Source organism: Mauremys mutica, chromosome 11 (genome assembly GCF_020497125.1).
Source record: "Mauremys mutica isolate MM-2020 ecotype Southern chromosome 11, ASM2049712v1, whole genome shotgun sequence".
Classification (NCBI taxonomy): Eukaryota; Metazoa; Chordata; order Testudines; family Geoemydidae; genus Mauremys; species Mauremys mutica.
The window spans coordinates 7,515,268-7,531,321 of NC_059082.1; the positions used below are offsets into that span (position 1 = coordinate 7,515,268).

Sequence of the window (16,054 nt, forward strand, 5' to 3'; positions counted from 1 at the left end):
CTTCTCAAGAGAAATGATAGCTGCGGAGCCAGAAGTCTGAGTGTGTGTGCCTTTAGTGGACTAGAGAAGTGGGATACAGGTGCAGTTGCCCTGAATTGTGGCACCAGTATCCCCACTTTCATCTCAAGCAGAAGACTAGTATTCTTACTCAGGTAGTGAGAGAATTGACTGGTGATATACCCAGCTTCTAAAAAGAATTGTACCACAACAATACACAATTCTTAAACATCTAACTCCTATACATTCAGATAATCAGCAACTAACCTATCTATTGACTCCCAGTAATGTTATAGTGACAAAGAATACAAGTACTGTTAAAGCACATCATGTCCTTTGTCTAAGACATGCCTTCACACTATTGTTTGGTATTTGTATCCTTTTTATAACAGTCCAGTTCTTTTGATAATAGGCTGTCATATGTCAGATTTTCTTTCCTCTCTCTCCTTTCTCCTTAAGCTATGCCAATTTTTTCTTCTATGGCATTCAGGAGGAAATATTTACTAGTGTCCCCTCAGATTAACAATTTTTTATCTTAATAAGGACTAGGAAAAGGGCTAGTTGGAGGTAATTTTTTAAAATAAATACAATCATTTTTTATGTTTTATTCCTGCTTCTGATTGGCTTCCCTTTCACAAGGTTCTTGTGTCTTTGGATTGTGAACTCTTTGGCGCAGGCACTAATCTCACTACGTGTTTGGAAAGCACCTAGCAAATTGTGGCTGGCACCATAACATACATTTAAAAAACTGGTCATGGAAAAGCCTGGCATTTTAAAGATGCAAAATTGTACTGGAAATGGCAGAAACCACCCAGCAATAAGGACAGGATCCATGGGCTGCACCAGATATAGTATGTTGCAGTAAAAGGAAATGCTGTATTAATGCCATTGTCTTTACAACTACAGGGAATCTTGGGGCCACAGCAATCTAATCCAGGCTAAAAAACTTTTATGAGTTAATTGGAGTCAGAGTATAGGAAAGTGGTGCAGGCACAGAAAAGTCTGGCTCAGGCTACATCTATACTAGGGAATTTTACCAAACAATTTATATGGGTTCATCTGTATCAGTGATAGCAGCACCTATTGTAGATCCAATAAAGGAATGGCCCAAGGGGTCCAGTAGGTTTAAACAGTATGGTGGAAAAAATGAAGGAAGCTTGTCTACAGTAGGTCAGTTTTTCCCAGACAGTAAGTCCTGACTCACCAGTGGGTTGCCGGAAGTTTCTAGAGGGGTTACCACATCCAGGGGCAGATCACTGGACCCTAACCTAGGGTAACATATACTTCTCCCACGTTTGGGCCAAGCCTGAGTGGCGCTGCAACCCAATGGCTGCAATAGGAAGCTGGGCCCAGCCCCACGGGACAGAAGCTGCCACTGCAGGAGGTGTGTGTGGGGCAAGCTTGCTCTGCAATCCTACCTGCACTGGGGCTTCCCCTCTGAATTGAGCTGGGATTAGGGTTGCAGCACCTGCATGGAGGTGCATGCATGTAATGGTGGGTTGCAAAAAAAGACAAAATGTAGTTGATGGGTCACCTTAGTAAAACACACTAGGCATCCACACTGGTGCTAAAGCCAGTGGAGCTGAACCAGTGGCAGTATCCCAGTGTACTATATTAAGGAAAACTCCAGTTCAGCTCTAGCCTTGTGAGTGCTAGTGCATTGTTTTACTGTTGATTTGTTTGGGCCTTTGCAAATCTACAGAGTGTGATAATCAATGTCTGTTGCTACCTATGGACTAGTTTATCCAATTAAAATCAAAAGGCATTGGAGGTTCTAGGGAACCAGTTTGGAGTTAGATTTGCAGTCCCTAAACGCAAAGCATGGGAGGAATGCTGAATCCAAGGGCTTTTCTGATTTGTAAGATCCTAAGACTCCACAAAACTTGCATTGCCTCAGGACACAGACAATCTGATGAGCTAGTCTCCCTTGGCACAACACCATCGGGGGGCCTGGGACCAGTACACCCACCCTAGTTTTATGACCCCTTCTCTCTCATTCCAACTCCCCCCTCATGCCCAGACTGGAATTTTTCTTTCTCCCTTTCTCATCCCCAGACCAGATTCACTCTTTCCCCATCCCCCTCCTCTCTTTCCTTCTGCCGCATCACCTTTCCCCTTTCTGCCCCTATGCTCTCCCCCCTTCCTGTATCCCCTGTTCTGTCTCCCCCCTCCCCCCTCCAGTCCCTCTTTTCCTGGCTCCCCTTCAGAACCCCTTCCCTCCTCGCCCCGTCCCCTCCCCCATCACCCCCTTTCCGGTCTCCCTGCCACCCCTTCTTCCCCTCCCCCACAGGCCCTTCCCCCATCGCCCCCTCCCCCATCTCCCCCTTCTTGGTCTCCCTGTCACCCCCTCCCCCCAGGCCCTTCCCCCATCGCCCCCTCCCCCATCTCCCCCTTCTTGGTCTCCCCCTCCCCCCTCCCTGTCACCCCCTCCCCCCCAGGCCCTTCCCCCATCGCCCCCTCTGCCCCGTCCCTGCCGCCCCTCCGCCGTTCCCGCCCCCCGCGCCGCCCGCCGCAGCCCGCCCGCGAGCCAATGGGGACGGGGGGACGGCAAGCGAGCGGGGCCAAAGGCTGCGGCCCGGGCCGGGGCGCGCTGTGCGTGCGGCGGGCTGGACAGGGGCCGCGCGCCTCCTCCCCGCGCCCCTCCCCCCGCGCCATGGCGAGCTGAGCCGGGGGACGCGCCGCGGCGGCTGCACCAGCACCACGGGCAGGGCCGGGCCGGGCAGCGCTAGCGGCGGCCGAGCCGAGCGCGTCTCCGCCGGGGAAGCGGGGGAGGAGGGTCCCATGGCTGCCGCGCTCAGGCGGGGGCTGCGCTTCCCCGCCCCGGGGGGGCCCGGGCTGGCCGGCTAGAGGCAGCGAGCGGGGCACAGCGGAGTCCGGGCTCCCCGGGAGCAGGGGGCGCCGGGACGGCGGGAGGCCCTGGTGGTGGTGCGGGGGGGCGGCGGCGGCGGGCCGGGCTCGGCTGGCAGTTGGGGTGCAGGGAGTGGGGGGCGCGGCTGGAGGCGGGGGGGCAGGGGGGGGTACAGGGGGGCGGGGCAGCCTGGGCCGGGGGGGGCGGGGACCTGCCGCCGGGGTGCGGGGCTGAGGCCGGGGAGGCTCTAGGGGCAGGAGCGGGGCCGTGGCCCCCCGGGCAGAAGCCGGGGTGTCGGCGCGCCGTGCAGCGGGCGAGGCAGCCCGGGGACCGTCACCCGGGGCGCGGTGTATTTTGGGGGGGCAGCGTGTGCCGGGCAGCGAGTGGGGAATGGCTGGCAGAAGCCGCCGCTCCTGGCTCAGCGTGTTGCTAGGACTCGTCCTGGGCTTCATCCTGGCGTCGAGACTCATCCTGCCCCGCGCCTCGGAGCTGAAGAAAGCGGGACCCCGGCGGAAGGCGAGCCCGGAGGGCTGCCGGCCGCAGCAGGGCGGGGGGCTGCTGCGCAGGGACTCCCGGGGGACGCTGCTCTGGCCCCGGGACCCCGCAGAGCGCCAGGACGAGATCCCGCCGGCCAGCAACTTCCTCTTCGTGGGGGTCATGACAGCCCAGAAATACCTGCAGAGCCGGGCGGTGGCTGCCTACAGGTGAGAGCTGCACCCCTGCCTTGTGCTCCTCCAGCGTTGTATGAGCAGGGTCTCCCGCCCTGCACCCCTTCTCTGGCCTCCATCACAGGGTCTCCCGCCCTGCACCCCTTCTCTGCCCTTCCCCTCTAGCAGTGCCTGGGGCAAGGTCCTCCCTTGTGCACCCCTGCTCTGTCCTTCTCCATCACAGGGTCTCCTGCCCTGCACCCCTTCTCTGTCCTCCATCACAGGGTCTCCCCCCCTGTGTATCCCTTCTCTGCCCTTCCCCTCTAGCAGTGCCTGGGGCAAGGTCCTCCCTTGTGCACCCCTTTTCCATTGTGCACCCCCTCTTTGTCTTCCCCCTCCCCCAGCAGTGTGTGGGGTAGGGTCTTTCCTTCCGCCTCCCGGGGCCCTTCTGGTCTGTGTTCTCATATCCCCCCACACGTGCTTGGGGCACGCTATCCTTGTCCTGGCTGGCTCTATTCTTATGCTGCTCTAGGCGTAGGGCAGCCGCCCCCTTCGCCATGACTTCTTTGGCATATATAGCTCCTCATCGGTGACAAGATAGTCACTGGAGTAGGGGTGGGTACAGGGGGAAGGAAATATGTATGGGGATTTGCTTTATGCCCCCTTTTCTTTGCATGTTAGCCTGCATCTGTTAAGTGGATAAAGTCCCTATAGGGGGTGCAGAGAGGAGAATATCTGTGTGGGGGAATGTGCTTTATATGCCTCTTCCTTATCTGGGTTCCTTTGTATGTGCAGCTTCCCATCTGTTAAATGGATAAAATCACTAGCCGTGCAGGGGAAGGGGGCGGTCTTGCTTTATTCTTCCCCTCTGAACATCTCTAATCTACTGCACAGATTCAGGGGGTCTTGCTGCTAACCAGCTGCTTTGTATTCTGACAGATGGGATCTATAAGTATCTAGAGTCTCTTCTGCAATCTCGACTTGCTGTGTATTTGAAGGCATTTTTTGTAATGGCTTTACATGCCTGTGGGTGATGCTGTGCCCTATTATCAACGGGGTTTGTAAAAAGAGCCTCCATACAGATCAATCTGGAGGAAATCTTGAAATATACATCCTGAGCTGCTGCTGGGTTTCTCACTAAGTAGGAAGAGATCAACTCTGTACAGACACCAGTGTCTGACTTACACATTGTTCTGCCTTGATACCTATTAAGCCTCAAAATACCAGTTAAAAGTTGCTTCAGGTACTACATTTCCATGCTGAGTCTCCATGCTAATCTTCTGTGGTTCTTACAATCACATTTTCCTATTATTAAAATAGCTTTCCTCTCCCTTGGTGCTGTCTGGCAGACCCACACAAACAGCAGGAGAAATCGACAAAGGCGCTGTGTGTTTCTAGGCAGTTTCACTTGTTCCCAAAGTAGTGTCAAATGGACCAAAGGAAACTGAAAAAATAGAAATCTTTCAGTTGTAGCCATTTTTGTTGCTACTTGCAACAATAGCAGGCAAATTCAGACAATGAGACCTTTTCCCCCAGGTTCTGACCCTTTAAGATTTAGGAGTTAACTAACTCTTGTTTGAAAGAACCCCTGAACAAAATTGAGGACTACTTTGCAAATGCAAGTTTGAGTGTATATTATAGAGCTTTCACCTTAAGGTTTTTCTTGATTATGGTTTGTTTGACTAGTTGCACTAAGTTGTCAGTTTAAAAGAAGGAAATGCTCTTGCATCAGAATTAAACCACCTACTCTGACAGTGATCAGTCTGATAACTGATTAGACCTCCACAAATGTGCCAATACTCTGGTCTATTCAACTGCACTTTTCACTGGCATCCCTTATTCATCATTAGGATATGCTCAGCTAACACTTTTGCACTGAACTCTAACGGTTGTTAAGATCTCTGGCACAGAAGTTTTTAGCAAAAACTAGTTTGAGATTGGAAGCTCTTCTTAAACCATAGCTCATTTGAAAATAGTTTGGTTACCCATATGAGGGGGAAGTGAGTAACATGAAGAACAGTGCTGTGGAGAGATCTGATCATTCGTGTGTATGTGCGTGTGTCAGTGAACTTAAACCTCTGTGTTCAGTGCAAAATTGCCAGGGTCATTCTGACAGTACTGTAATCTCCTCATGTTGAAACTTGATGAATGCTCCCACTAGACCAATCCTTTGTGCCTTGTTTTAAGGGACAGTATCTGGTAACCGTAACCCCAACTTACTGTTTAAACGAGGCCTAACATACTGTAGCTTCCAACATTTTAATATTAGTGGAAATGTTTTTATTGAACTTTACTTTTTAAGAAAAAAAATTCACTACAAGTGTGTTTAAACCAAATTTGTAGTATTGTGTAGGTGCAGTGTTCTGAATCTTTTCCATACAAAGACCCCATATTACAATAGAAAAAAAATTTTGGGACCACCTCTACTCCCATCTAGCCATGAAGAAAGTGATCTCCAGGTTGAGAGAGCATAAATGGTAAAACATAGATTGTTTAATGTTCTTCAATTTTGATACTAACACAGGGAAGGAGATCTCTTAAACATATTTTAATTTGCAGTGTTCTCTTATTTGTTCTTCAGGGCAGGGATCTTCTTTGTGCTAGGCATAACAATGTAGCCTGATCCATAAATTGGACTCCAATATGCTACTGTAATACAAACAGTAGTTGGTGATGAAATCTGTTACTATGTTCCAATCTCTATTAGAGCAGTCATCCTTTTGGCAAGGGTAGTACCTGTGGTTCTAGAGAGTCTCTCTACTCTGCTGATGTTTCCTGCACAAAATGTGCATAGTGCTTCAACCTTAAGCTAAAGGCAGATCTTGGGATGTCCTGCCCCAAAGTATGCTTCTGCAAGAGATCTGAAGTAGTTAAGACCTAGCAACCTAACTTGGATATATTATAGTTTTAAATTTTTTTTCTGCAGATGTATCTTTAACAAATTCCTGTATTTTGTATGTTAAAATATTTGACCTGTTTGATCAATAGGCTAGTGAAACTGAGCAAATAAAAGTGCTTTTCATTGTTAACAGAAATGGGAGCATCTGATTATAATGCCATAAAATATATTAAAGTGGAAGGGGATATTTAACATAAGGAATTGGCTAACTGGTCTCTTCAACATAGTAGCTGTGCTAGCTCAAACCTAGTTGAGTTGGGAATTTTAAAGAGGGAGGCAGTTGAGAGACCTGTGGAAGATGTTCAAAGAGATGTTGGCATATGCTGCATTTACATGTTGGTAGTTACTAATATAGGATCTGAATCTGCATCCATTACACTGGGTAGTAGCCATGCAGGTAAACCCATTGACTTCAGTGGTGCTGCTACTTATGTGGGTCAAGTTTGCAGAACTAGATCCATAGGGTAGATGTGCGGGAGAGATGCACACTGACAGACATTGGGTAACGGTGGAGAGAAGAAAGAAACAAAACCTTCAGCGAGCAAGATAATGCGCAGCCTGGAAGAGGAAATTGGTAGTCCCCCTAAAATTGGTGGCTTTTTTGAGAGATTCAGTAATCACCGAATGGACAAGATCTGAGAGCTGTTACCATTGTGAAGAGCCTAAAAGCCTTTTTCACCCTACTGTGCATTTTAAAAAAAAACAAGTCCCAGAGATAAAAATAGACTTTCCTTTGGCTAAAAGAAACCTTAGATGGCTTATGAGTGCCATGGTACACTCCGCTAGACAATTTAAGATTATTAAATTGACACAGCATCACGATAAGATGAATTGATGGTTGCAGCAAGGAAAGTGGGGAAGCTCTTGACAAGGAATTATGGTATTACCATCTTAAGAATTGCAGAGACTGGCTAATATGATTTCAATAGTTGTGAGAGGAGCCAAGGTGCAGGGAGCTGAAAATCTCCAAACTATTTTTTTAGTTCTAAGGCTTCAGTTGGAAAAAAGTGGTTGCAAATATTTACTGGGGACCAAAGAACAAAATGTACGTGGTCCCTTGCTGCTGCTAATCCACTTATGCTTAGGAAGAACTTGAGCAGTGCACTTCCTGAAAAGCTTTCAGTCATTTCAGTGAGTTGCTAGTGGGAGAAGTGGGCCTATTGAATTTAGGAAGCTCTAAATAGTGCTCTGGTAGCATAATAGGCAGAGTGTAGTAGACATTTGATTTAAACTGTTATTCCATCTGACAAACAGATTAGCAGAAACTGTGTCTTAGAAGGCCACTAAAATACAACATAAGGAACGGATTTGATCACCCTTGCTGTGACCATGTAAATCAGCGAGGAAGCTGGCAAGTCAGAAAGAGTATAGGCATAGGTATGAGGCCAAGAAAAAGGATACCAATAAACGTTAATGGTTCAGAGTGGTGGGAAGCTATCCTGAAGGGAGCACAGAAGGGAGAAAACCCACCAGTAGAGTAAGTACCAGAGGATTCCGAAGTCTGCTGTTAGTAGAAAGCCTGGACAAAGATGTCTTATTAATGGAATAGAAGCAATAGTCAATTTGCCAAACACTAGACCCACTCATTTATTCTGCACATAAATGATATTGACTGGGAAATTTGGAGAGTAGTTAACTTTTAACACAATTAATGTGTAGGGAGGCATCAAACTTTGAGAACCAAGCTGAATGTTACTTTTCTCTATTACTGTATGTAATTGAGGAACAAAAAACAGAGAGATGGTCTTTAAAAGACCATGAACGAGAGATGCCATTCTGCTTCTGGATAATGTTGTGCAGTACCTCATGCCCAAACTTGCCTCTTTCAAACGTTGCGCGGAAGGTTCACTTATTCAAGAGACTGCATTTTGAACACATTGTTGTGCTGTTGTATCTTATAGGAAATAGAATGCTGAGAAAGCTAAATACTGCTTAGAAAAGCTGCAGCAAAAGGCAGCCAAAAGGATTTGGGGGTCTAAGAGTGTAGTGTGTATTCTGTGCCTGAGCCCAGGGCTGGCCATTGCAAGAGTATAATACAAGCTCTCTATCTGCAGGCCCGGGATCTAGTCTACTGGCTGGTATTCCTCTTGTTGGGTCCTTTCAGGGTAACTAGTTAGATACTGTGGTGTGCAGTGGAGTATACACTTGTATATTTGGAAAAATGTCATTTGCTTCCAGTTCAGATTAAAACATATCTGGATTCACTTAATCAAAATAATTGGAATGTGGAAAAAAACTGATGCAAAAAATAAGTTATTTTTATGGTCTGGTCACATGCCATGGTGAGGGTATAGGACTTCTGGGAGGGCATTAATATTTATTACAGTGACCCAAAATCTACAGCGTACTCTACAGAACAAATAATATATTTTGTGAGCAACCAACTGTCGTCATACTTCTGAGGTAAAGAGGAGACCTAGGCACTGGCTTTCCCACCTAAAATATATTGTGGGAGCAATTGTATGTAAATCATAGGCACATTTGTACATTTACCCAGATGCTATAAATTGCACCCACATATACTTGTAGGTGCAGAATTGGGGGCTGAACTCTAACCCTTCTGGAAATTAGGGCCCTAGATTAGCTTTTCTTAGGTTTGGAAGGGGAGACTTTAAGGATTACAGCAGACTATTCAACCTCTCTGGCAACTTTCTGCAGGACAGCATGGCTGGTAGCTTTTAAGAAGACATTTCCTATCAAGATATAAACTCCTAGAGATCTTCTCTAGTAAGAGGGGAGACAGAATTGTATGTGGTGTTCAAGATAATAGTTTGCACTTTGTTGATAAGTAACACTATCAATACTAGTGGAAGTAAAATTCTCCAGTGCTGAGGTGGATCAGCATATAAATATCTTTGAACTTTAAAAATAGCCTTAAAAAAAAAAAAAACCCCAAAAACAAACCTTACACCAGTGGCACCTCAGATACTTAGTACCAGAGCCACATCTGCTACCAATGCTGCTTTCTCAGCATGACATTATAGCTGAATCGAGCTGATTGCCTTGCTTCTGAGGAAGAACTCACTGGAGAGAACTAGTTCATCATTTAGAAGCAGAGTTGTTCAAAACTAGTCTTAATTCAGTGCTCCATGATGTAGTCAAGAAATCATTTTCCCAGCTTCATTATCTTGCTGAGGCATTGACAAATTGTTTTCTTTGGCGTAATTATACAATGCAAGTGTTTCTCAAAACTCTAAATGGCTTCTTTGGTCTCCTGCGAAGGAAGTTCCCAGCACACTTGGGGGGGGGGGGGGGAATGAAATTCTTTTTTTTTCTTTAATCCTTTTTGATTTGGGACAACTGTCTGAGTAACGAATATTCTAGATTATTGTGCTTTTTGAGAGTCTTCACTGGAGATAATGAAGCAAGAATTTGGAAACTGAAGATGAGGAAAAATTCCAGATCTAGGGCATGCCAAGTCTCTACTGCTAAGTGCATACGTTATTACTAACAACACTATCTGCTTTTTAGGAAGTATTTAATTCCTGGTAATAGTAGTTGTTGGCTTTGTAGCCCTAACTTGTTCTTGTATACACCTTAGTTTGTGCCCTCAAGAGATTGTATGCACTTGGTTTACATTGATTTGATTTTTAACAGCTATCTATGGAGAACCTTTGTACCTGACCAGCGGTATTAATCATGTGACTTGCATGGAATTGGCTACATATGTGTGTGAAGAGAAATTTCATCTGACTCATAAAGTAATGACGTTATGACAGCTAGCCTTAATGCACTATATTAAGTGTCTTCATTCTAAAAGAAGATTGCTCAACTCTTTTTTTCTTTAAATTATGACGTTGCTTCTGGATTATCAGAATTGTGTATGTCTTGCATGCCGTGTGAACTAGTATTGCTCAATATCATGCACATCTTCAACACTTCTCCCAAAATAAGCCCCAACAATCCTATGGGCCTAATCCTTCAAATCTTGACTCATGCAGTATTCCTGTTCACATATGTAAAGATTCTGCGTATGAGAGAGGATTGGGCTCTAACAGAGCAGTTCTGTTGTGTTTTTGAATACTGATATTCAGTAGCCACTAAAGTTTTCCTGATGTATCTTTGCACAGTGTCGAGGATATACCTGGCTGAGGCCTGTAGGGACTATTGCAGTACAGATGATTGATAATCCTGGTAATACCAACTTCGGCTACCTGGCTGTAGAAGCATTGCAACCACATTTCCTTAACCAAAGGAGTCTTAACTGGGGAATGGATGAGTGGGGACAGAGCATGGGCCTTCTCTGGAAATACCAATTTTTTGGTTTTTGTTACCAAGCTTCAGGCCTAGTTCTGCAAACCTTCTAATAAATAGTTATTCTTTATGTGAATAGTACAAGCAAAGCAAGTGGTACTGCTCATGTGAGTAAATACTTTTCAGGCCATGGGAGGGGAAAGAGAACTAAACCCTGTGACTGTGAAGTCTTATGATTTAGGACACCACCTATAGCTGAAGATCAAGCAAAAAGAAAATAAACCTAAGGATTCTAGACTGAATTGGAATAATTGCTATGAACTTGTTAAACTTGGTTTTATGCTTATGACTTTGCAAGTTGACTCTTCAATGACTTAAAGTTAAGAGGCTTGAAGTAGCTTTGAACAAAATTCCATGTTTTTAATTATTATTCTTGTCTTTTGATAGACAAATCTTTCAAATGTCAGATAGGGCTGATCATATAAATTCAGGTTTGATTTTTATTATTAGATGTAATAAACATGCATCCTGAACTTAAATTTTTCTGTTCCTATACTTTCCGAATAAGTGGATGCCTGAGCCAATAAGTTACGCATATCAAATGTCATCTGCCACTAATTCTGACGGTAAGAAGCAGCAGGTGTTGATGTTCTCCAGATGTTTTGGCCTCTGATAACTGACTCTTGTATTCAAAAGGCCTTCAGTGAGCTTCTACAAGTCACCTGTACCAAAATTCAAATGTGTGCTGGAAGCCACAACCTTGAATTACGCTGACTTGCTCCTTATCTTAGAAATCACAGTACTTTAGGAAATGATTAAGGTATACTCCAACTGTAGTTTCACCAAAAATATTATCTAGGACAACTGGCTTTGGGCCAAGGGATATTCTGCCGTTTGAACACTTAAAAACCCAATCTGTTAGACTTTTACTGATGCGTGCAGCTGTTCTATCTCAAGTGACAAGGAGCTATTCCCTACCAGTACTCACGTAAGTGTTGATATGAGAGAACTTGAACTGGGAGGTCTGAGAGCACCTACAAACATGGGAAATAACAGACACAGCATTGCTTTATGTAGCTGAGTACTCTTTTAAAACATCTGGACTGTAGAGGATCATTAGCTAGGAGCTATAAAGTACAGAGAGCATCCTGCCTTGTCCATAGTTCATCATAATTAGAGTTTGCTGACTTTTCATGGTGTAGGGAGTGAGTTGGAAAATTATTGGCTTCTGTAAAGGAAAAAGACAATAAACTGAAGTTATAAGGATCTCATCTTGCCACTTTATTAAATGAATCTGTCTGGGAAGTGGCTTGGTTCAGTATGAAAGCAGCATTGGGAACAGATAACAATGGATGCTTCTGATAATTGTGATTCTCAACAGCTTTTGTTCCACAATTCTAGTTGCATTTAAATCTGTCACAATGCACTTTTTGACTAATGTTGGTCAAAAGGCTTCTTCACTTGGTTTTCAAATTTAAATTTATTCTGGGATATTTCACTCATAAACCACCAGATATTAGCATAGAAAAAGCTGTGTATGGTCTGCATTCTTTTTACTTAAAAAGGAGTAGAGGATCAATCTAAATGTGGTTACCAAAGAAACTCTCAGTAATTTAAGGTGTTTGCTTAAAACTAGCTAATTTTCCCCACATCATTCGAGTGGTTTCATAAACTGTAGTTTATGCACTGATGACTGGGTATGTCTACATAGCAAAGAATAACCCGTGGCAGGCCCACACCAGCTGACTCAGCCCCGTAGCCCAAGCCCCATGAGCCTATTTCATTGCTGTGTAGACTTTTCTGGGCTCAGGCTAAAACCTGGGCTCTAGGACCCTGGAATGTGGGTACCTCCCAGAGCTCAGGCTGCAGACCAAGCCTGAAAGCCAACACAGCAATGAAACAGCTCCACAGCCCGAGCCCTGTGAGCCTGTGTCAGATGGCATGGACTAGCTGCAGATTTTTCTTTGCTGTGTAGACAGACATACCCTAAAACTCTGATTCAGCTCTGACTGAAGTCATTGAGATTCTTTCCACTGACTTCAACTGGATGTTAATTTCCTAAAATGCACTGGACACTTGACTAATAAATCCAGATTTAAATAAGTGTATTCTTTTAAATGATTGTGACTTTTTAAATTAAAATTTCTGTGAGGAGCAGACATAACTGTTGAACACCAACTGCCCAGTTCATTGGGTATGAAAATTTAAAATACCTTTATTTCTAAATGGATTTTCTTGTTTAATTTACCTGAATATATTTTTAATGAGGTCTTTTAGTGGCTAATGCTGTAGATTTCAGATAGTTTAAGTGAGCCAAACACATCCTACACTATTTTTAATCTAAAAGATTGTGGTTGGCAGCACCTGGTATAAATAGCAGTGATACATTTTAAGGAACACTATTCTTTTTCACACCTCAAGAATGTTTTTACAGCAGATTCTGAATGCAGATTATGGTCTGAACAAAGCTGCCAAACATAACTAGAAAGTAACTCCTATAGAAGGAACAACTGTCCAGTTACCGATTATTCTGTGTAGGAAGACATGAAAAAAAGTTTTACTCTTTGTGGGTAGCAATTGCATTAAACAGTACCCAGTGATATAACTTTCGTAAGTTTAAGAGCAAGAATGTTAAACCTTTAATAGCTGCGTAACTTAAAATGTCTCTAGAGAATCTTTGCTTGATTGTGACTCAGAAGAGGTGTAAAGAGGAGTCCTCCTAAGTAGCATAAAGAGGCCAGCTGCCTATGTACATATGCGCTAGGCCAGCTTTGCTAGAGATTGCTGGTGAAGGCTTAAGACCGATGCTATGTCTTTACACAGCTCAACACAAATAAGGGCTCCTGGCTATGAGTGGCTGATATGCCATAGGCCCTGCCTATATTGCTGATCATCGTTCCTCTCCTAGCTCCTATGTCTCGTGAGGCATCCTCTTTATGCTTGGAGCAGCCTGCCATTTCCTGTTCACAAATACCCATCCCTGTTTAAACCCCACTGCTTTCCTAACCTCTTTAGGGGAGTATGGGTCTGTCATCTTCTGGGAGTTGATCCACATCAGTAGTAGTAGATACTTAAATGTCTTAAGTGACTTAGGTGTGCTAGTTCCATTGAAAGCTATTTTAAGTGTCTTTGTCATGTTTGAAAATCCCATCGCTAAATTCTTTAGCTGAAGTGGTAGTATCTCATGGTTTTACCTCTGTGGAGTCCTAGATTCAAACCATGCTGTCAACTCAAGTGGTGGCTGTTACCTTTTTAACCCTTCATTTCAATTGTTAAATAGGTAATTTAGACACAATTACCTGTGGTCTAAACAAAGACTGGGAATGGTTGGGTCATTACATTAATTGAATCTATTTCCCTATGTTAAGTTCTCCTCACACCTTCTATGGGCCATCTTAATTATCACTTCAAACAGTTTTTTTCCTCCTGCTGACGATAGCTCATCTCAATTGATTAGACTCTTCCTGTTGGTATGCATACTTCCACCATTTCATGTTCTCTGTATGTATAAATATCTCCTGTCTGTGTGTTCCATTCTATGCATCCGAAGAAGTGAGCTGTAGCTCACGAAAGCTCATGCTTCAATAAATTTGTTAGTCTTTAAGGTGCCACAAGTACTCCTGTTCTTAAAACAAATGGTCCTCCTGAGTCACTTTTTCCTGTATGTTTGACTTGTACTATGATGTGCTCTGTCTGTAAACTTAACTTTGTATTTTCATTCTAGAACCTGGTCCAAAACCATTCCTGGCAAGGTTGAATTCTTCTCCAGTGAAGGTTCGGACACCTCTCTTCCAATCCCGATAGTGCCACTACAAGGCGTGGATGACTCCTACCCACCCCAGAAGAAATCCTTTATGATGCTCAAGTACATGCATGACCACTACTTGGACAATTATGAATGGTTTATGAGAGCAGATGATGATGTTTACATTAAGGGGGACAGACTGGAGAGCTTCCTTAGGAGTTTAAACAGCAGTGAACCCCTCTTCCTTGGACAGACTGGGCTTGGCACCACCGAAGAGATGGGGAAACTGGCCTTGGAACCTGGCGAGAACTTCTGCATGGGAGGCCCTGGAGTGATCATGAGCCGAGAGGTGCTGCGCAGGATGGTGCCTCACCTTGGAGAGTGCTTGCGAGAGATGTACACCACTCACGAGGACGTGGAAGTGGGAAGATGTGTGCGGAGATTTGCAGGAGTGCAGTGTGTCTGGTCTTATGAGGTAAGAACACGAACACACGCCATGAGGCATGTGGGGGTGAAAGGTGTGATGTGTTGTACAGGGTAATGTCATGTCCAAGACGCAAGCAAATGGGATGTGGCGTACCTGACACCTAATTTTGTATAATATAAATTTAAAATTGGTGAAAGTGGTTCTGGATATTGCACCAGTCCCAGAGCTCCCCTGCCTTTCTTTCTGGCTTCACAATAAAATTGTCCGACCTCTTGAAAATAGTTTTTCTTGTTCCTGTCATCATGTGAAACCCCCACACAAATGGATATGAGATAGCATGGAGAAAAATGTCTCATAAATGAACCAAACAGGGGAAAACCTGGTAACTTCTCTAACCTTTCAGTTACACTACTCTTAGATGTCTGTCTGTCCTTTTTTTTTTTTTTTAAGTCATCAGGTAGAGGTGTGACATGTAAGCTGAGTGTCTCATAGGGTCGAATTGGTATGTAGCGCTTGATCTATCGGGGATCGATTTATCGCGTATCGTTTTGATGGGATAAATCGATCCCTGAATGCTCTGCTGTCGACTCCGGAACTCCACCAGGGCAAGAGGCGGAAGCGGAGTCGACGGGGGAGTCGCGGCCGTCGATCCCGCGTTGTGAGGACAGGAGGTAAGTCGATCTAAGATATGTCAACTTCAGCTACGCTATTCTCATAGCTGAAGTTGCGTATCTTAGATTGATTTCTCTCTTTCCCCCCCCGCCCCCCATGTGGACCAGCCGATAGTTTTACCATCCCTGTATTATGAGGCAAGAATATTCATCGCCCCCATTTTACAAATAGGAACTTGAGGGGAAAACTGAATCAAAGTGGTTTGGTTTGGTTGTTTTTCCTCAAATGGGGCTCAACTTCATACGGGCTTGTGAGTGCTAAAAGGGAGCTGCAGGTGCTCACCACCTCTGAAATTAAGTCCCTGAGTGATTTGCTGATTGTCAGAGCCGTGAGCGGGTGTTCTTGGCTTCTAGTTTGTGCTTAACCAACTTGTCTGTCGTATCAATATTGAAAACTAGTCTGGTAATTAGTGTTGGATCACACAAGGCTTATAGACTTGTGCTTGTAAAGTATTCCATGTTTCTGTCTTAGTCTTTCACCCAAGGCATAATCTCTCCAGCATTTAACATTGTCACACTGCATACAGTACTAAGTCTGCAGATAATTAAACATGAAACTGCCTACAAGGAAGTATCTACGGCTCAGGCATGATTCTGTTACTTGTTGGATATTTGCTGATTCCTGC

General features: G+C 44.7%; 1 protein-coding gene across 1 annotated transcript in view; it reads left to right on the forward strand.

Annotated features, from left to right (window-relative positions):
* The first annotated feature begins 3,062 nt into the window (after positions 1–3,062).
* CHSY1 (chondroitin sulfate synthase 1) overlaps positions 3,063–16,054 on the forward strand; it is a 95,569-nt gene continuing 82,577 nt past the window's right edge. Inside the window, exons 1-2 of the mRNA XM_044981069.1 lie at positions 3,063–3,549; positions 14,310–14,805. Coding sequence (XP_044837004.1) covers positions 3,236–3,549; positions 14,310–14,805 — 810 coding nt within the window. The 5' untranslated portion in view covers positions 3,063–3,235. The remainder of the gene's footprint in view (positions 3,550–14,309; positions 14,806–16,054) is intronic.